Genomic DNA, 22,648 nt, shown 5'->3' with positions numbered 1-22,648 from the left:
CATTCTGTCTAAAGCAATTTATTTGTCAAGTCTACATGAATTTGCACAAATTAGATGTCTTTTGAAATACGTTGATACAGTGTCTATACTCATTGGCTCCAGTACTTGCAGAACCTCTAGATATTCATCTCATATATGATACAGTAATTTTAACAAGATGTCATGTGAAAAGTGAAACAGAGTTACTCGGCCAGATCTCAGGATATTGACCAACTTTAATTTTGTTCAAAAGCTGTGGCATAATGATTTCTTCTGTCAGTTACAACACGTCCTATCCATTCATTCATCCATCCATCTTGACAATCCATATGCTAAAAAGTGCTTTCGTATGCAGTAACTCACCAGATTGTGACAATTCTGCAAATGATGTGACATGACACCCAACATGTTGAGGATTTTTTTATTTTAAGATAGTTACCAAGAAATTTATTTCTGAAGCAAAGTATTACACCGAGCTTTGCAAACAGGGCTGTCCTGTAGTGTTGAGAAACAGAGTGCATTTATCTGCAAACACTGGTGACCGAGCACAGCGTTTGTTACTGTGGTGAAATGACTCAGTGGGGTACTCCACATCTGATAATAGGTGCTTGCACGATAAAGTCCTAAAATTGTCTATGAGCCTGTAATTACAGGCAGTAGTGAAATCCAAGCCATATGTGGCAATAAACACCATACTTTTGTGCTCTCATGTCTCAGACGAAAGACAAATGGAGTCCCACCCCGCAGTTAGAAGATCTTTGCTCTGTTTACTTGTACCATGTAAAACGGACAAGCTCTTTGTTTTGTTTACACATTTTTCCGTACAGTAGTTCTCTTTCCATTTAATGATTGTTTTTGTTATGTGTTTAACACACAGCTGACAAGAACAGCTCCAGCATGGCCACGAGACCTTCTCCTGGTAAAATGGAATGGATCATCCCGCTTATTGTGGTCTCAGCACTGACCTTCGTGTGCCTCATTCTTCTTATTGCTGTGCTTGTCTACTGGAGGTGAGCCTGTTTCCTTTCGATTGGGAACTGATTGTGATTTAAAACACATTTCAGGTGGTGTTTTTTAATGTGGGCCTGTGTTTTTTGTTTTATTAGATGTTACGGTGATAAATGCATTAGATAACTCTCTGGATGCTAGAACAGCTCTGTTGGTTAACTGTTCAGCTGTCTTAAATATTGATTTTTGTGTCACGAAAATGAGCTTGGTAGAGCTCTAGCAATGGTAGAGCTAGCTGTAATGCTGACAAATATTTTCACAATTAGTCCCTCTATTACAGCTATTAAAATGTATCTTTGTCTTGGCCTTCAGGAAAGGTGGTCATGGAAGAAAAGCCCAATGGCTTTGACACAGACCTGTGTGATCTGCAGCGGTTCTTTTCTTCGTTTGACTGTACTTCAAGAAAGGGGGACAAGCTTGTTTCATGTTACATAGCAATGCTCTGAGTAGGAGTTCTTTAGCATTGGTGAAGTGTCCAGAAGTGCAGCCTGCAAGGTCTTGAGAGTAAAGATTGTCTCTTACAAAGAGATACTGTCCTTTACACCAATGGGCATTGGTTCGGTGGTGGAGACTAGGATTAGCATCAACGAATCCGTCTCCCTTTGATTTACAGTAAATTAAAACCTGCAGCACCTTCTTGTGCCAGAACCAGAACCCAAAGACACCTCATTTGTCTGGTAGTGAAAATGAACCAGGGATTAGCCTCATAGAAGGTATTGAGGAATTATTTCAAAATCTGATTAGATAGGACACAGAAAAGTAGCTTTGATGAGAAATAGCAGTCCATTGATCATTGTATTTGCAGAATCAATTAAAAATCTACCAAGCTGTTTTTTAGTACGCCCATTTCACTGATAATTAATTGGCTAAATTGTTGAGGCTGGGAACATTTGAAAGAATATTAATAAATAGATTACAGTAGTCTTGTGAAAATAATTTCTATTAACATTTGCAAGTAATTAACACCTTTGCAGTAAGGCAGTGAACAAAATTGCAGTGATAATGTGCACAAAAGCTGAAATTGGAAAGGTTCTGAAGATCCCGTTGTAGTGTCCTGGCCTTCAATATGTATTTTCTTCATTTGAAGGTCTAAACTTGGTCATATTCATACCAGCAAGCCCTTGCAGAGTATGGTATATCCTGAAGCATTGTAATGAGGGGTTAGTATTATTTATCTAGCATTGATACAAAATGCTCTTCTAAGGAGGAAAGGTTTGGAAATAAAATGCTAACCGGTGTTATCAAGAAGAATATTGGTACCTCTCATTGTTTGGAAAACATTTACATTTCCTGCAATTTCACTAATGGATCGAGAGAAATAATTGCAAAATTAGTGTTTAATTCACTCATCCCCAAGAAGATATTGAAGTTGGAAAGTACTGACTTAGTGACCAATAGTTAGAGACTAATTTTTGATAAATACTGGCTTCTATTATAGATCATAATATTACTTGAGTCTGAAATTAAGATATGTTAATTAAAGTTGAATACTTTCTATCTTCAAAATTCTTAACCATCCACCTCATAAAATTTTTATTTCCTTCATAATAACAAACACGTACATAAATCAAGGAAGATACATGAACAAAGAGTTTAGCTGAAACCAAATTACTTTTCCAGTAATGTTTGCTATTTTGCATATGGACAGTAATTGTTTCTTATCTACTCTCTGTAATATGCATGAGTAGTTAACATTCATCAGTAGCTTTGGTAAAATTACGAGCATTGTCATTAATACCCTTGACAGCAGTGGATCAAATTTTTCGTGTATAATTGGTACTAAAAAAAAAGGTAGAGATGAAAAATGAATATAGACATGGAAAGTATGTCATTTAGTAGTCAAAGTTTTTTGATAACTATGAGGCAACAAATTGAGGAACAATAAACAAACTTGAGAGCACATGCGTACTAGCTTCAAAATAGTCTCCTGTGTCTACCTTCATAGTTCTGAGGATTTTTTTAGCAAATACAGAGAGTGTATAAAAAAAGTAAACGTGTGTTTTAGGGTAAATCAACAAGCAACTAGAACACAAATTGTCCACTGTAACATTTCACATTGTGCAGACCGTGTCATTGAAGCGGCAACACAGCATTTTGTGTGCCCTTTTCAGTGTGATTACCTTTCCTCAGGAAAAATAAAATGTTTATCTCTGTGAGTGTTTTAAAGTAAGGAAAAAACAGATCCTCTAACACTGCAGAGTCTAATTTACAAGTTTGAAAGGAACAGGGATCTGGATTTTCAGGAAGAAACACTTAGCTTAAAATGTAATGGGCAACATATGGAATAATTTGCTAAATAACACCATCAAAGCAAATGGCATGAAAACGAGTTTGAGACAGATTTTTCAGTAAGGGAAACATGGTATTGAAGTGCACAGCAGAGAGACACTTGTTATGAAAGGATAAGCCTCAAGGGGACAGGCATGCTGGACCAAGGGGTCTTTTCTTGCACAGCGGTTCTTTGTGTTTGTGTGAGGAAAAGCATTACAAAACAAAACCCAGAGAACTAGAAAATGCAGAAGAGACATAGTTACCCTTTAGCAATATGTTTTGAGGGTAAAACAAATGATATTTTCACTTTTGCGTTTTTGAGCATTTGTGGGATTAGATGATTTGAGACCAGAGGTGACATAAGTAGAACAATGAAGCGGAGAGAAGCCTTCTGCTTGTTTGCGTTGCATCGATGCTGTATTATCCTGGGACCAAAATAAGGAGTTAGGGAAGTTGCTTGTGAAGGCTTGGCAAAGCGTTTTAACTCTGTTTGGATCCTTTGTAACTCATTCTGTGATACAGGAATGAAAAAAGTTTTATCATGATGCCTTGTTTTAAAAAAGCTTCATTTTCTGTTCCCTTTATCTGAAAAGGAAAGTGATAGGAAGCAGTCATTGTTTGATGAAGCTTTTCCTTTCTTTATCTGTTGAGCTTCCATGCTGTGTTCATTAGAGATTTCTTGTAATTGAATATATTTGGAAATGATTTGTGCCATTTCTGAACAAGACTGCCTTATTTGCAGAGGTAATTTGATGTTCTCAGTTCCTTTTCCATGTGGATCCTGGACAAATGGCAAAAGGATATGATTGATGTTGAAGAGAAAGGGTCACTTCCATCTTTTTAGCATGATGGCCATCTCAGTAATGAAAAGGGTTGAGAACTTGCAGGCAAGCAGCAGCTCTGAATTACCTTCCTACTAAAGTTCCCTGAATTTAGTACTTTTAATGGCACTGCTGTGCAAAGAGTGCTGTGAGATTTTAAGTTGGCAGAGTGGAAAATAAACTAGGTCAGCATAATGAAGCTGCAAAAATGGCACTGCCTTTTATCCAGAACAATGAGGAGAGCACCATCGCGGGATGACCAAGAGCCATGACGCCCGCTGGGTCTGGTTGGCAGTTGGGCTTCCTGGGCAGGAGGGACAATGACGGCTGTGGTTTAAGTTTGCTTCTGTGCATCTTTGGTTCGTCTTGAGGAAAAGCTGGCCTGGATGATCCTTGAGCTGTCATGGCCATGATGAAGAGGACTGTTGCTCCCAGGACCACTAGTGCTTGAAACTGATTTCTTTTAGCATCAAGTCGAGAATTTGAGTCTTAGCAGACAGAAGAGATGAGGAGGCCAGATCCTCATTTTACTCGACACGTAGATTTGCTGTTCACTTCTGCAGTGACACAGTGGTATTTCTTTTTCTGCTTTTATTCCTTTCATACTGGTTCCTGAAATTGTGTGCTGTGGGGACAACCACTGAATGTTTCTGAGAACTATTCACTGGGATTTTAGGATCTTCTGGTGGAGCACTACTAGCTCATCTAGAGCCTGTTAAAACGTGTGCATTGTGAGGTGCAGTTTCCCGAGCACGTTATTTTTGTGTTTCTGGGCATTTGTTTTGCATCTGTGATTTTATAACCAGGCTCAGTATCATGAGATCCTTTTGCAGTTCTTCAAGGTCAGTTTAAAATTTGACTTGGATTGTCTGCAGTCTTTGCCACTGTTATTCTCACAGCCTTTTCTCCAAGCTCTGAGAATTGCAGAGTGTGTTTGGTAGTGACCTCCAAACTATTTAGGGATTGAGTGTGACTTCAGTTTTTTTGCAACAAGGCGAGTTCCTATAGCATGCTGAGCCATAATATGGCTTGAAACATGTCTTTTCTAGCACTTCCACTATGTTCTATTGCAAATTGGACAAGTCCTGAGTATTGGCACGTTAAGGGAAACCCAGGGTCAGTGCCACTTTCTTTTTCACAGAGCTGCAGGAGGGTGACTAGAGTTGGGAAATCAACTAAAATACTTCGATACACATTAAGTTCTGTCATTTTAGAAAAAAACAAACATATTTTAGGAGTGACCTTCCACTGTTTTCTATTCTGATTTTTAATCTAAACACTACATTGTTATAGACTGTGGTTTCAAAGGGAAAAATAAGGAGAGAATATTAAGAAGCAATTAAGATTTTAGAGTTTAGCCAACAGCAACTTTTAAATTGGAACTAAATTATAGCCATTTCTCATTTTCAGCTAAGAGGAAGAAATTAATTCACAACTATAGCTGGAGAGTTTTCTTTTTCTTTCTTTTGAACAGATACCATAATTCACCTCTGAATTATTGCCACCACCAACATCGTGATCCCAAAGACAAAGCAGGAATATTGTATTGCGTTTCTTGTTAAATCAAGCTGTTTATACAGTGCTAATATGTTTACATTCAGGAGGGATTTTTGGAACAACACAGCTGCTGCCTTTCAAAGAGCAAGCAAGCTTGCATTGCTTGTTTATAGTCATGTGTGTATATGAGACAGCTTGGGAAAACGATGCCTTTAATTTTCCTTAGGCAAAACCCTATAGAATAAAGTAGACTGTTGGAGTTTTCTTACGTTTTTGTTCGGGATCCTGTTGAATTGAACAGAATCCTTGGGCCGGGTCCTGTGGCAGAGCCTCGTACTTCTCTGGCTGTGCCTTTCTGTGCAGAAGAAATGACACTGAGCACCAGGAGATGTGGGTTCTTTTTCTGACTCAGTCATTGATTTTCTGTGTGACCTGGAGCCAAGTCACTTATGGTTTGACAGTATTGTTGCTGAACTCGGTGGCAAAGACCTCAGCGGGAGCAAGCTCAGGTGTTCAGTATTTCAGCATCTGCATTCTGTCACTGGAAAATAGCATGGAAGAAGGTTGGTCGGCTGAATTTGTAAATCAGTTTGTAATATAGAAATGCAAGCTGCAACATAAGACCAAGAACTGTTGTAGCTACCATGTCTAATAACCATGCCTCAGAAAACTGCCTTTTGGTGTTAAATTCTGGGGAGCTTGCAGAGCTCCGTAGCTGAGGCAGTGTTAAAACTTCATTGAGGGAAAAAGAGAAGAACTTCTGCCTGTAGCAGGTTGTAAAAAGTGCTGAAATTGTTATTTGAACCTATCTCTAGGTTTTTATTTTATGAGTACACAATGTGTTGTTCAACTTCTGTACTGATTGAAAAAGGAACATTGCAAATTTACAGACCATTGTAAAATTGCTTGCTTAAAATGATAAAAGCTGCTTTCAGCTTACTCTAAAATATTCGTGATTATGCTCATTTTCTCACTCGTGGAGTGTGCTAGGTGGTAACACTGAGAACCTGTGTGTTGTTTTTAAGAATGCCTCGGGTGCGGTTACATGAGTATTTATTTCAGGAGCAGCGGCTCAAGCAGCCTCCTCCGTTCCTGCCCTTGTTCTGCCCTCCATGATACCAATGCAAACGTTTGTACAACCATGTGAGGAGCTGTATTGAGAATAATCCACGTTTGAAAAAAAAAGAGGAGAGGGACTTCTATGCCCTATTTTAAGCCAGAATAACTCACAGTTTGGTTCATGTAGTAACCAGACAGAGTTGTATCAGCATAACTGAGGGAGCAACACGAGGTAGGAGTGAGCCGGAGGGATGGGGATGCCGACACTGCCCCCAGTAATGCCTGAGGACCACATCCAGGCACTTGTGCTCAGCTTGGGGATGGCAGTTCCCCCTGAGCACAACTGGTGTCGTCACGGGCAGTGAAGAGAATTAGCTGACAAGGGGGAAAGATTTCCTAAGCTGTGAGACAGGCGACGCCACAGGGAGACGAGGGGAAACATGCAGGTGAGTGGCGTGCCTGAAACCTTGTGCAGCTTCCATCTCCTTTTTAGTGACCAGATGTGCCCTGCTCACTCTGAACGGGGCACGCCTTCATTTTCCTCTGGGAATGGCCACGTCTAGTCTCGTATGATGACAAACAGCCTCAGAGGGATGAGGACAGAGCAGATCACTGCCTGGCAAGTGGGACACAGCCCAGCCTGGTGCGGAGCCCTCTGATCTCCCTGCCTCAACCCAGGCGATGCAGGAAAGGCACGTCAGTTTTTATTGCAGAAGAGCCAGGTTGTATTTGATTTTGTCAGTGCCGGAGGTAAAGGTACTGAGATATTGGGCCCTTTTGTTGCTGTATCTCAAAGTGCTGCTCGTTTTCATTAAAAGGGAGCAGGCCTGTGATCAGCTCCCTCTTATCCCATGCAGGGAACCGAGCTCATCCTTTGTGCCGACGGCAGGCAGCTTGCTTTCAAGCCTGGAGCTTAGGGCAGCTGCCGGTTGCTTGTTCTAGCTGTTGGTATCGTTCTTTGAGCACTCGTCAGTCTTCCATTATGAGGAAAATCAATATGAAAACTTCTCTGAGAGCATCTCTGCTCTTTCATCCAGCAATGTGCAGCCCGGGGCGAGGCGGGGGAGAGCCCGCAAGGAGATCCACTAAAGCCAAATTGTAGCATGCCATTGCTGTTCCTCCCGTCGTCGGCTTGTGGGCTTCTCTCCTCTCCTCTTGCAGGGAGCTGAAAAGGATCCGGCCCGGCTGTTCGCAGGAGTGGCGAGGCACCCGGGTTTTGTCTGTGCGTGACAGGCTGAGGTAGGCGAGCGCAGCTGTGCGCCGGGGAGGCTGGGACACCGCACCCCACACAGCCGTTCCTCCGCAACTTGGTGCTCAATAACCATTTCCCAAATGGCTACTTTAGGGCTTTTCAGAAATCACAGGAGTTGTCAGTTGTTATAGTAACGGACCCCCTGCTGCTGAATTGGCCCTGAGATGCCCATTTGGGCTTTTGAACAGCCTAACTCATGCTCATTAGACAAAAAAAGAGAGACAGACAGATTTGCAGATGGAAAGTTGCTTTTTAAGCATGCTGGATGATCTGTTAGGAACTAGACTGGGGAAAGGGGCATGTTCTCTCATTATATGCCTGTTACTTTTACCGTTCTTTAATTAACACTAGTTTTACTTTTTCTTGCAAACAAGAACTCTGCAAGATTTCTGTTTCCTCACTGGTGAGCCAGTAGTGAGCTGCCACTTTCAAAATGAATTTTTGTCTTGAGAAAGGAAAGAAGTTGGAGAGGGATTTGCCAAGCTTAACTGTAGATCAGTGGTGATTTCCAGAACTATCAGGATATCTACAAAGCTCAGAAAGCAGTACTTTTAATCCTAATTGTACAGCATCAGGAGCAACGTCAAGAATCAGTAGGCACATTTTGACCCAGGAATGTCCCATTTCAAAAAAATAGCACGGTCTAGATTTTTCTTCAGATCTAAACCTGAGCATTGAAGTTAACAGAGTGACTCCTGAATAACCAGTATCAGCTAAATCAGACCTTGCCCTTGTAAATTTGAGTCTGCCTGATGAAGAACTTGTATCAGCTGAACTGGGTTCTCAAGAGTGTGCAGTTGCAATGACAAGTTGCTTCTTGACAAGTATTTGAAGCCAGGTTCCTCCTGTGTCACGCATGTCCAGCCTTCATCTGAATTTCATGAAGCAGTGTTCTCCTCTCAGCTGTCCTATAAATGAAAAGCAAATCCAGATTTATAGCAGGCTGGTGTATCTTCAGGTGTAAATAGGAGAGGACTATGGTTGTTCTTGTGTGATATCCCTTTTCTGTGAGGAAGTTGGTTAGACCAGATGGGCAGGCAAGGTTGTTAGCAGAGAGGGGAGGCAGCTGCTCTAGTACATGAAAGGAGTCTGCAAGGAATACGTGATCTTCTGCACCCGTTGTCCTCGTGATGAGTCATCTTTGGCTTAATTTGCAGCAAGAGAGAAGATTAGGTTTGACATTAGAAAAAGCTTCATGATAGGAAAGACACTACAGCAGTGGTCTACAGAATTTCCAGCATTTCTAGGTTCCAAAACAAGGTTAAGCAGCCATTCATCAGGAGCACCACAGGAGTCATTGATCCTGCACAGGAGCTTCGAGGCCTGTTCTCCACAGCTCTGCAGTGCGAGGTTTAAAGCACACATGGAAGCATGAGAGAAGAGGAAGAATGGTGTAGTGTAATAAATTGTCCTGTAAATCACAGACTGGAAGCCTGAAAAAGCGTTTGGAAGACACAGTTTAAATGCATCATGTTTAAAGTGAATAATGTGAAGCCAATAAAAGAGTACATCTAAGACTTGCAGTGGGCAGAGAGGGAGGAGTCTCTCTTTGGAGAGAGAGCGAAAAGAAGATACAAATGGGCAGGAAAGAAACTGCAAAGGCAGCTCGCAGAGGACAACTGTGTCAGGACACCCACAGGTTGGTGGAAGAAAAATCTGGAGTTTTGTTCCATCTATCCTCCTGCAGCAGGGAGCCTAAAAGTAGGGAAGAGTTAAGAGTACAACAATGATTTGAAGTTTAAAAACAAAACAGAGGAGAAGGGATTGGTATAGCTGCGGTTGGTTGGCCCTGCTGTGTGTTGTCTAAGGCAGCATCTGTACTGCACGTGTCAATACTGCCCTGTTATCAGCAGTGAGTGCCAACATGAGGCTACCCCTGGTGCCAAGGGCAAAGACCTGTGAGCAGGCACCAGGGCGACTGAATCTAGACATCCCTGCAGAGGCTGTTATATGAAAGTATTTTCTTACAAAGGAGACGGGGCATGGCGATTGCTCAAAAAAACAAGATTTCGCAGCCGTGAAACTGCCCGTCCCAGCGCCGGCAATCATGGTGCCTGCTGGATTGTGATTATTTCTAACAGTACCTTTAAATGAGAACTCTTACTCTGAAACTGTGCGTGTTCCTCAGCACCTGGGATGTTTGTGGGTCAGTTGTGTGAACATCTTTTCTGCAGGCACTTCCATGGATATGGCTGTTGAACTCAGTGGGAGCCCAGATCTGCATCACCTTTATTTTAAAAGATAATGTCAAGCATGCAATCATAAGTCAAACAACAGGAGAATACATGCTTCAGTTGTGGAAGACTAGAATTCAAAATATCATGTTGGTGACCTTGAAAACTCCCAAACAAAACAAGTATACTTTTTTATTTTTTGATTTTCTGTATGTTGTGTCCCGTAAGAGCTGAGATATTTACGCTATGCTTTACCCACAGGCCCACACAGGCCTTCCCTAAAGGGATTGAAGTTTATGCAAAAGTCTTGGCAGCAAGTTGGAAAACCGCTGTTGTCACAGTCCTCACCCCTTTGTTTAGAGGTGTAACAACATTTCCAGAAACACTTTCTTCTGCAGAGAGAGCAAAGGGGAGCAGGAAAGAGCAGCTGAGGTCAGGCAAGGAGGGATCTGTGGCACAGCTGCAATTGATCTTTCTGTTTTGTTTCTGTGGAACTAATTAAATGGATTAATTGCAGGCTTTTTTTTCTGGAAATGCCTTCCCCAGTGCTGCGGTAATGGTGATGTCTTGCAAACAAGAGTAAGATTTTTATCTGTGCAGTAACTGGATTAAATGTAGTAGTTTGCAAGGCATAAGTTTGAATGGGTATATGTTAAATACTGAAATGTTCTAGTTAAGCTCCATTAAGAATTGGTTTGGAGGTGCTGAGAAATAGTGTGCAATGAGGAGTATGGGTTTTCTGGTAAACACAGTGGTAGAGGATACCAGGTACCACTGGCTTCTCCTACTCACCTGTTAGGTCTTTTGTAAGCTATTCTACAGGAAACTTTTCTACAACTTTAAGATTTTTGAACTCTGGCTTTTAAAGCTATGATAGGTATTTTTAAAAAAGAAACAAATTTCACAAATGCTTTTTGTGAAATTAAATCACTTGGGGAAAAAAAAAGACCATTTCTTAAGAAGATAGATGCATTCTATTTCTGTTCTACTCCTCAGCTTGAAGAAACCATTTATTAACCCATTGTTGTTTGATCTGTTGCTAGTTTGTATCTTTTCTATAATATTCTTAGTATATGAGAGTATGTGTTAAAGTGTGTACACGTATCTCTGGAGTAGATTTCCTCTCATAAATTGGTAGGTTCAGAGCTAGAGGAATGTCTCGGACAAACTGTGAATGAAATATCCTATAATACAAGTAGATGTACCCAGAGGGAACAGTATACCTCTGCTGTGAAACTGTGAATTAACCACAGCAACCAGATAAATTATATTTTTTCTCTCTCCTTGTAACCATAAAATATAGCTATTGAAGGGCCCTGTGCTGTCCTTAGTCCCGCAGCAGCATTTGGACTAACATTAGCACTAGCTATTTCACAGCAGGATGTGGTCTGAGTGTAAAATTATAGGGTAAGAATATTAAATCAATTCAGCAATCTTAACTGCTTGGATAAATACTAGGGATCAGCAGACTAGTAAAACAATAACAAGCAGGAGTGGACTTAATTTTACTTTTCTTAAAACCTTTGCAATTTGGGAAAAACCAACGCCTTGGAATGCACTATGCATGTTGTGCTGCTATTACAAATGCTGCAGGTATGTGAATTCATTCAGTTTATTGTAGAACACTTGAGTTTGTTTGTTTAAAAGAAAACATTTCCTCTATTACTGTGAACAGCATGTATTTTACTCCACTGACTTACAGGTTAAAATCTGCTTGAGTTCTAACTTTGAAGGTGAGGCAGGCGTAGGTGGCATGCCTGGATCTTAATTGGTGGGTTGTTTCATGTTTTGGAAATCCTGTCTTTTCCGAAATAGAACAAAAACGTTTTCAAATATCCTACGAAGTGACATTTATAAAGTAGTAGAAATAAGCCCAATTTAAATTTCTAAAATATCATTAGTGTTTTAAAAAAACAAATCAACACATTCTGAATAATGACAAATGTTCTGTTCCCTGAGGCTCAAATTTGTTTTTTATTTTCCTTCTGATCAAATTATCAGCTAAATGGATATATTTCTGCACAGTGATTCACTCTCTAAAACCATTTTTTAACCACCATCAGAAAGTTCCCAGTGAGCACTGGTAAAATTCCTGATGTTTTGTAGCAGCACGAGCTTGTCTCGTTCACCCCCATGTCACATACGTTTTAAGCCGTTACGGATTGAGGCAGGTTCTGTCATGCCACAGGCTGGGCTTAAGGCTACAATGCTGAATCCCTGCGGATGGCGGCTTCTCCATGTATAAAGGGAAGGCTTTCCTTTTGCATAGGCCTGAGGCTGGTGATCCAGGTGCTCCTCGGCTGGAGCAAAGCCCTCCCTAGTAGTGGGTGGAGATAGGCAATGGAGTTTACTCCTGCTGATGGATATTTGTCATAAATGTGGGGTTTGAATGGGAGTGAGAGAATAGCCCTCTGCAAGGCAGGCAGAGGGAATGTGTCTCCTAAACCTGTCATGGGAAATTACATCTGGAAATCTCAGTTTATTAGAAGCTGAGTGGTTCGTCAATGAAGAGGATTCTGTGTTGTTAGAGAAGCGATCAAAGTAAACTGGCTTGCAAGCTTTCCAGGTTTTCTTAAGGTACTTATTTCTCCAAGCCAGTTCCACTAATGCTGAGAGGAGGAGTGTGGAGGAATGGGCACCGCAAGGGCAGAGGGTGCTGAGCCAGAACCGGGGAGAGCCTTTTCTCCCGTGGTGCCAGGCTGTGCTCGCCTGGCAGCGGTGGTACGGATGAAGATTGCAGCAGTTGTTCAATGTTAGCGGTACCGACGGCACGGGGGACTTCCAACCACATCACAACTCAAAACGATGATCATTTATGCTTCAGTGTCTTATAAGTTTCCTGAATTTCAGTGTTCCTTGGTACTAGCAACTGGTATTACAGACATGAAGTTAAAGCTGTGAAGATGCAGTCCTCGTGCCAATTTTTCGTTTGGGGTTTTTTTGTGTTTTGTTTGGGGTTTGTTGTTGTTGTTGTTTTGCACTTCTTTTTTTTTTTTAATAAAAGCCTAGGACATAAACGTACCAGTATAGTTACTCTCTTCCCATTCATACAGCTTCTTATTTTTGAAGCATTCAAGGTGATATTTCAATCAGGGAGTAAATGGGTTTGCTTTGCAGTTTGCTTTTCAGAGCCTGCAAATGCTGGTTTTGTGAGTTGAAGCTGAATCTAGGCTTCTTTATCCACATAACCAACATTTACACAACAGCAAAAAAAGATTCTTCTGGCCCTGATATCATTACAAGCTTCGTATTCATTTGAATGAACTATTTTTCACCACTTTCCTCAGGGTTATAAGCACAATCAAGCCTTTTAACCTAGAATGGCTTTTCCTGCAATCTGCTTGTTCTTCAGCAAGCTTTTCTGTAGGCTTTGCATGACAGAAGTTGTAGTCATGTTTTCTGCTAATGCCTTGTCTCCCTACAACTATACACTTGTCCTGTGCCCTTGTTCTGTCTAATTTTGGGGAGCAGGAGGAGGAAGGGAGAGAGAGATTAACAGCCTATCAAGCATCGAGGACATATACTTGGTTTACATCTGCCAGAGTTACTCTAAACATGCTTTGTGTTATCGAGGGTTGTATACACCTTGTATTTATCAACAATAATTCCTTATTAGAGAAATATCTAATAATAAGTAATAATTAAGTAACACTGTTTGCATACACAAATCGCTGTAGTTTGACTCAGGTGATATTTAATACAGAATCTATCTGGGCAAGCAATTGTATCTCTGTGGAGATCAGTCCTAAAGAATAAAAAAGTTGAAAAGATTTTTTTTAATTATTTGAACAAAGAAAATGCTGTCTTTTTTTCTGAGACAGTGGAAGTAAAGTTTCTGCTTTCCAAAGGAAAACACAGTAATTAGGAAATTTGCAAATGGAAATTAGCCTGTGTTGGTCTTCGTCTTTATTTATGTCATTAAATGGAGTCTTTAATTAGCATATATATTATTCATGTTTCAATATAATCCATTTTATAAGTCCAAGTTCAAATATAAAAATCAAAATGGGCTTGATGCACCCTATTGTTCACATGCAAAGCAGCTAACATAGATGTAAAGATATGAGGTGAATTGAAACATTCATATTTCATAAGGATGCAGTCTACATTTTCTGAAATTATGGCTTGAACTCTTATTTTTAACTTTTTCTCATTTGCATACATATTAGTCCCTGTTTAAATTATGTGTTAATTCTATTCATTAGACTTCAGTGAATGCTTCTAACTCTCCTGATAATCAAGCATAGGTCCCTGGAAAGCAAATTATGGACTTTCATGTTGCAAAACCCGTTGTAAACGTGACATTTATCACTGCAAAGCTAGCTCATGTGGAGCACTTGGCTGCAGTAAGGAGAGCAGAACCCGTTTTCTTATGCTTACGGTAATGATTGTCATCTGTGAATAAGGACCTGGCACCAGGTCCCCAATGTCTCTTCAGGAATGATGGGGCACTTCACAACCACACCACCCTCTTGATGGTAAAAATGCCAGTTCAGCTCTTTGGGGGAGAAAGAGGGACTTGACTCAGGTCCTCACGCAAACAGCTTCAAAAAAAAAATGGGTGATCAAGAATGTTCTATTCCACGTAACGTGGTGATGGAGACAAGGATTTGGGGGCTTACAAGAGCTCTGCAGCTTTTGGCTGCCAAAGCAGGAGCCTGCAGGCTTGGCTTTGCTGCTGTCCAGAATGCATTTGTGCTTCAAAATCTCTGAAACGGTGGTCCTGAAAGCAAAAGCACGGAGATGACAACAGTGCAAGAGGAGCTCCTTGTCTGGGTCTCTCAGCCAGATCCTGTAGTGGATGTGGGAACAATCTGTGGGAAGAAAAGGGGCAATGAAATCGAATTTAGGTGTCTGCACGCTTTCAGTACAAGGAAGGATTGCTAAAGGAAGAGAGGACATCCAAGTGCAAGCCCAAATCCTACAGGCGGCACTGCAACCTGCAAATCGAGTTAGGTGTCTGCCATTGCATGTTGATTTGCCAGGCTGTGACAATTCATCTTTTTAATTCTGGGTATAAAAGCATTGTGATCCCAGTAGCAAACCCGAGGTGATAATTTTGCAATAAGTTTTATGTTGATGGGGTGAGCCCTAAGTGGTGCCACACAGGGAGTTGCCATGTGTGCTCTGATTAATAAAAAAATTGATGGCAAAAAGATAGATTCTTATGCCATCACTGTGAGGAAATGCTTGACATCTTTAAAGGCCCATAAGTTTAGTTTCCATCTGTTTTTTGCAGAGTCTGGGACTTTTCAAAAGCAATGCTGATGTGCTGTAGGGAATTAATTTAGCTCTTTGTGGTAGCAGAAGGTTAGAGTTCAACACCACTGTTATCCACAGAGCTACATGGAACAAGTTCCCTGTTGTATAGTTTAAAAGAGTAGGTGGAGACTAGTAGCAAGAGACCTGTTGTCCCTGCAGCTTAGTTTTATTCGAGATGCACAGAATAAGAGAGCAGGAGAGACGAAATCACAGTATTTGATACACATTCTCAGCAGCTGCTTCATCTCGCCATGTCTGAATGTGTAATCTCACTCTCAGGAGCATTCTGCATGAGAAGCAGCTGGATACTTCTGAACATACAAGAAATGCTCCCATTTCACCAGCATTCGTGATAATCCAAGGTGCAGCTAGGCCTATGGGGAGATAAAAAGTCTGTGTTTTATTGTGACTCTTGAGATTTTGGTGGGTTGCAGTGCTGCCTGTAGGATTTGGGCTTGCACTTGGATGTCCTCTCTTCCTTTAGCAATCCTTCCTTGTACTGAAAGCGTGCATGACAATCCCTGAGCTTTATACCAGCTTTTTTTAAATGCTTAAACCTTCCGCAGCCCTCTCCTCCTTCACTCCTGGCAAGTGTGGGCTCCCACTGACTTCTGCACTGTCAAGCTGGGACAGACTGTGCTAATTCCCTGTGTGCTGAGCACAGAAAAGGATGCTGAAGAAAAGGGGCTTTAAATCAACACTAGCCCAGGGTTTTAAGGTTATCCATAGTTCTCCATTGGCTTGTGGTTGGTTTTTTTTTGAAGCCTGGAAAGTAGACAGCTCAGCTCACAGGGGAATAAGGCAGCAGATGAGCGTTCCCCTTCCTCACCTCCTTCCAGCGTCTTTTTTCCTTGGTGTGCCAGACAACAGCTCCGGACCCCAGAGAGAGATGTGTTGGCAACCTCACTCCTCTTTTTTTTTTCTGGTGACTGGATTAACTTTAACATTGTCATTGCTCTCTGCCAACCTTATTGTGTTTACTCAGTTTTCTGCAAAGAAGGAGTTAAGTTCATATGGGTTGGATATTTTCTGTTACAGCTTATGTTCTGTTTTGACCTTCTTGGCTTCACTTATTTTCCCCTTTTAAAGTTACTAGCTGTATCTGAGATCTTAACATCAGTGGGCTGCTTTGTGGAAATAAATATTAATGAGATGGCTGCTGATAGCATCGTATGGGTAGAAACAAATGCTTTTATAATAAATGGGTTTTAATATTAATTGAGTGGTTTGGAGTTAAAGCAGGATATAAAGTGACAAGCTCGTGGCACAGCAAACTGCCCTTTGCAGGAATCCAATTAGAAGAGTGAGCAGCAAATTGTAAGCAAACTTGTTATAATCACACAGGGGCAATACAAGAGTGGAGCATAATTTGGAGCCTGGGACCTGTCCCCTTTGAATGTCTCGTAATTTCATGAATCAACATTTAGTTACTGTGTGGTGCCAAGTTTGCATTCTTCAGCTCTTTGCTGGCGGTGCTGCCTCCCATTGCTCTAGTGAAACTGGAGGGAGACAGAATGTTTTGCAATAAAAGGGCACATCAGTTAAATGCACTGTGCTGTGCTACAAGCCCATTGGAGAAAAGTGACTCATTTGTTAGCCTGCTGAAATTACCTGCTGAAATTCTCAATGAGAATGATCAAGAGTTGTTCCCCTTCCAAATTGCAGGGTTTGTTCATGACTTGGAAAAATAGATGATTTACAGAGGCATGTTGTAGATAAATGGTTAAATGCTGCCTGGAGTAACCAAGTGCAATTGTCACAGACACGTCTCACGTCCTAAAGAGTGATGTAAAGTGTTCATTGGATTTGAATTGTTCAGAAATAGTTTCTCTAAATATTATGTATCATTTTCATCTGGCAGATGGAGTTGCAGAAGCTGCTATATAGCAAGAGTTTGTCTGTGGCATTTCCGACAACCTGGGTATTGTGTGAAGCTGGCTTAGCAAGCCTCTAAAAGGAGGGTGCAGGATGTAAAGTGAGGGTGTAGGAGTGATGAAGACCTAAGCACAGCATCTGGGAAGTTGGGGCAGTGCTTCCAGGCTGATGGAGAAGCATGTGAAAAAAAAAAAAAAAAAAAAAAAGCAAGGAGCAAGTCTATTTATCTGTTCTGTCAAAATGGCTACGATCAGCCAGGAGGCAAATGAATAAACGGATCAACAAGTATTTCACACTTGTGTGTTCTCGACAGAAAATCACAGATCTGAAACCAAATGTCTGGGACAAAACTACCAGAAATAGTGGCAAAATACTCTGCTGTTTAGTCTACATTTTAAACATTTTTAGCTCACAAAACTCCGTGAATTAAAATACTGGAATAAAACAGGAACTTGTTACTACAGCTCCCAGTTACAAGCAGAGATGAAAATAGTTGGAGTGGGTCTAACGGCAGGACCTCGGTCACTGCTGGAATCTCCCTTTGCCTGCAAACCTGATCGCATCTTGTTGGCCGTGGTGATCGCTGCTCTTTTCCGCTCCCAAGCTTATTGTCTAATTGCTGCACTAGTGGTAACAAAAGCACCACCATAGATCACATCAGAACCTGGAAATGAAATGCATAAACACAGTCGGAGGAAAATGAATCTGAATTGCTGGAGGTGTCAACACTGCGCAGTTCACCTAGGAGCAGACATCTCCTGCGTTCCTCGAGGACAGTGTGTCTGCCTGTGCAGCCATGTCACTTCGTGAGCTTCAAGAAGAGGAAATACTGAACCAAGAGCTTGCTTTTAATTTACGTGTCTGCTTCTGAGCAAGTGCCTGATGGATCCAGGCACGTTTCTTCATACATTAGGAAGCATTCATATGTTTTTGCTAAAGGTGCAAACTGCAATTCTTGTGGGCTTTTTTCTCCTTTTCCTCAGTCCTACATTTATCAACACTGAAAGGTTATAAGGACCTTAATAAAAGGTAGATTAAAGCTTTGGAAACAGTGCAAATAAAGAGAACAGTCTATAAATAGAAAATATATTAAACTGTATCTGGTGTTAAGGGATCTAATAATTAACAGAGGTTGACTGAGTTTCTCCTGTTTTGCTTATCTGCAATGAACTTTTATCTTGAATCAAAATGTTCTCCTCCTGTGATTAGTTTTGTTATTAGCTGTTTCTACACACTGATTAAGACAATGGGAATGCAATAGTTTATTTGCCCGAGTGTATACTTACTGAAAAAGAGTTTGTCGTGAGGATGAAAGCGGTTTCTAATTTTCAGAATAGTTTTGACTGATTTCTTAAAGGCAAAGTCTCTCCTACATCTGTTACTTTATGATTTTTCAGTTATTGACCTTCCTATATAATGGGGAGCCTGCTAATGGTAACTTTTGTGATATGCCTCATACTTCGAGTCCTTTTTGTGTAATAAATGTGTATTTCCTTGACACTAAAATTCAAGGAGCTTTGAATGGGTTATAGGCCTGAAACTTCAAAGATGTCCTTTTCTTAATAAATATTTTGAAGAAGAAACTCTTCCTCACTTCATTTCAAGCACTTTCAGGATCATCCTTCTAGTCCCCTCTGCCTCACCGTGTAGTGGATTCTACCTCCATTACTTGCTTATAATACTTCTAGAATTTTTCTTATGGCTTGTTTGGTCTGTGGAGATAGTGATTTAAAACACACCTTGTTTTTATTTTCTGTGCTTCTGTATTATGCCGAAGTATGCTCAATGCTGCTTACTACTCTTTGGTATTAATTAGGTTTTTCTTTATAATAGTAATTATCTGGGGATTTGTTTGATATTATTGCTATTGTTGATGACGTTTATTTTTTAGAAACGTCACAGAAATTATGGCACTGTTTAATGCAAATGCTACTGGGAGGATTCTACTGATGCGGGGACTTTTTATTCTTTTGTATTAATTGATGTGGGTCTGCTGTGTTTAGCGAAGGGGGCCCAGTGGATATGTTCACACCACACCGATTGTCCAATTTAACCAGAACACCACTTCAGTGAACACAACTTGCTTCTCTACGGTATAGCTCTATTAATGCAGAGCTATGCCCAAGGTACTTAGCCCAGCAGATAAGGAGTACTGGAGCGGGCAGAGCTCACACTAACATGCCTGCATGTCTCCTGGCATCTGAGATAGGTCACTGGGGTCTGACTCGGGCATTTTCACAGAGCTAGTTAGAGATGTGTTCAGCATACCACAGCAGAATACACAACATGGTATTTCTCAGTGGTTGGGTTCAGTGGACGGTAGTTTATTGTCTCCGATATTTGTGTTTCCTTGTCACATTTGTTAACCTTTGAATGCAAGAAACTCATTAAAGCAATTCCTCAGACACGCATACTCCAGGCTTCCCCAGAGCTCTCAAGTCACTACCGGATTAGTATCAGCGACAGCAAGAAGCGAATCTCCAAATGGGCTGATTGATAGCGAGATTAATGATCCTCAGGACTTCTGTCCAGGTTTATTATTTGGCGGCTTACAAATCTTTGCTTTCAGGGAGATGGGTGGGGAGGGAGGACCAGCTGGCTGCCACCCGGTCTGTCTGTATTAGCCTGATGAGGTGATGTACGTAGCCCTGTCAGAGCACTAGCATTAAGTAGTGTATTTTCAGTGTTCTCATTATCTGCCAGGTACTAAATAATTTGCTTCTCTGCTCTTGGTGCCAGCTGCTCTTTTCTTTTCCTTTGTGCTGTGCTTCTAAAGGTGTCTTTTTGTGCCATTTCTAATTGTGTTCTAAACAGAGTTAACGGAGAGGCCATAAAAAATTTTAAGTAGCTATTTCTTTTTGAAATGGCTAACAAAAAAAGCCCGCCCTCCAAATACACGGTGATGAAAAAAGAAAGGAAATAATCACACTTTTAATATTTTATCCTGGCTCCACATAAGCTAAACATGAAATACGTCCAGCAGTGTTGGGAAATCTTCCTAGTTCTCCCATGCAGCTTTAGTCCAGGTGCATGTGGGCAAGTCTGCTGAGAAAGAGGGAGCTTCCCATTGTGTATTTCATTATATTTAACAAACTGGCATTTCTGCCTGAAGATGGGTAGGGCCATCAAGACAGAGGAAAAAACTGTGCCTAAATTTTTAACACATTTTTGTGTTATGCTTAGGTCCAAGGCGATGGCTTGGGATATCTAAAATAATTGTGGATTGAATGACCTGATGTCCCATTCAGAGGAAGGAAAGAATATTTTCGCAAAGGAAAGAGGAGGGCTCTTCCATTTTGAGAGTTAATTAGGTGGGAGTGACTGGGGACATTTAGATGAATGTTCCAAAGGGAGACACAGTTTCTGCTGTCCTGTCTTAGGTGGGATCACCTCTGTATTGGTTTCCTTATAACACAATTTCAATCCAGATGAATTATGCTTTGCATTTAAAAATACCTGTATTTTAACCTCCCAGTGTGCCACACTGTTTTTATTCTTTCCTTTCCTGAGATTCATCCCAAAGGGAATTCATATCCTGAAATGATAATATCAAGTATGCCAAATTTTGAGTTCTTAGAGGTGCTACTAAAAGCTCCTCTCTAGTAAGAGGCAATCTTTATTGATTGCTGCAGTTCTTGTGATTACAGAACAACTCTTCACTTGGTTGAATTTAGCTTCTTTCTGTGAGAAAGTTTTAGGCTCCTTTTTAATATTACATGATGTTTAGGGCATTGGAAGTACACATTTTATAGGAACTGCCTAAGGTATTATTTGATTGGAAAAGGCATGTCTTTGTTTTCTTCTGTGATTTTCTAGTCTTTGTTATGAATGTTGCATTAAATAAATAGCCAGCTCAGGGAGAGGAAAATGAGTATGTCAGGCTTCCCTTTGGTTTCTAAAACCATGCCTAATTTTTAAACCATTTTAAGATGCCACCTATAGGTTTCTCTACCCCATCTTTGCCTGAAGACATTAAAGTTTTGAGTGGTAATGCATATAACCAGGGAGCTTGTTCTCTTGCAGTAGAAAATACTGATGAGTAAACCCATTCAGTCATCTGTAAAATTGCTGAGTGTTTCCAACACAGCTGTTGTGAGTATTGATTAAAGCAAGAGGGGAAGGTCTGATGCTGCTAGCCCTGTCAGAGGTCACCAGGAGAGTAATTAGCTACCAAGTGTTACAGGGCCAAGTGTCATCACAAATAAGGTTTCACCATTGCCTTCGCTGTTCTCCAGAGACCCCAGGAAGATGGGACAAGGAAGCGTGGAAAATGTTTGTGCTGAGTTAAACTAAGATTTATTCACTTACAATTTGCAGTTAAAAGAGCTTTCTAAGTGCATTTCTGCACCGGCCACCTGGGCACTTCCTGGTTGCACAGCTGATGAAGGGGGGAGGACTTGAAAGCAGCTCCTCTTGGTGTGTGTTGTCATTTCTTAACTGTTTAATTATTTGAATACTGGTTTTAAAATTATTTTTTCTTGCGTAACACCTGAGTTCAATACTGTATGTGATGTAAATGAGTGTCCAGTCTGTGGTGCAGGGTAGGATCTCAGAGGATTGGGATAAGAGGATTTTTAATTTTGTGGAGAGCTGTGTAGTCAGCTGGCAAATTTAGGCCATAAATATTAAATTAGCTGTCTTTCTGTGTCAGAAATCCCTAGTCTTGTTTGCAGATTAGTTTTTTTCAGATGGACAGTTTTACTAGTGGTATGTTCTTCATCACAAATGCTGTGTCAAATTTTTGTCCACCTTTTTTATTTTCCATCTGCCTTTTCCCAGCATTTTTCCTGTCTTTATTTCTCTATGATACTGCCGAATGTGTGGTTATGAGTGGTTGGACTGGTGATTAGCGTTTGGATCCTTTTATCTTTCGCAGGAGTGTGTGGGTATGCCACAACTCACTAATGTGAAAAAGCATTTCTCCTTGCCCAGAGGAAGTCCCCTGAAAGGGACAGTCTCCTTTTCACTGGCTAGGAAAGGATGCCAAGGACTTGGCAAGCTGTGAACTTCTGAAACCTATCCATGTACCATCTAGACCTCTCCAGTTATCATATCTGTGCAGTGCTTAACACTGCTCAAGATTACAGGCAGAAATTGCTTTGTGGGGAGAAGGCAAATCGTCTTTGGGAGAGATATGCAGGAGAATCAGCATTATTGTAGGGAAATTTTCCTCTTTTTCAGATTTCCTTTGTTCTCTTGGGTTTTATGCATTCCTGCTTTGTATATATTCTGTAGCTCAAGTTCGGTCAGCCTTCACTGCCTTCTGCTCCAGCGTAGCGTAGGTTCTTTTATAACTCGGCTTTTGAATTCTGATCATTAAGCGTTAAGACCTGGGAAGGAAGATAATTGTGGAAAATTGGGGCAATATAAGCCATTTTCTGGCCAAAAAAAAACAGTAAATGCAGATGCCCTTCTGATACAATGAATGTAATATCACTGCTCCATGCTGG

General features: G+C 40.9%; 1 protein-coding gene across 1 annotated transcript in view; it reads left to right on the top strand.

Moving 5' to 3' along the window:
• The window catches only part of PTPRG (protein tyrosine phosphatase receptor type G), a 405,981-nt gene that overhangs the window by 338,063 nt on the left and 45,270 nt on the right, over positions 1–22,648 (top strand). Inside the window, exon 13 of the mRNA XM_086470025.1 lies at positions 857–989. Coding sequence (XP_086326151.1) covers positions 857–989 — 133 coding nt within the window. The remainder of the gene's footprint in view (positions 1–856; positions 990–22,648) is intronic.

The sequence above is a fragment of the Leptosomus discolor genome, chromosome 9 (genome assembly GCF_034619465.1).
Source record: "Leptosomus discolor isolate bLepDis1 chromosome 9, bLepDis1.hap2, whole genome shotgun sequence".
NCBI classification, from domain to species: domain Eukaryota; kingdom Metazoa; phylum Chordata; class Aves; order Leptosomiformes; family Leptosomidae; genus Leptosomus; species Leptosomus discolor.
The sequence above is the reverse complement of the archived record's forward strand: the minus strand, read 5'-3'. Positions and strand labels throughout refer to the sequence as shown.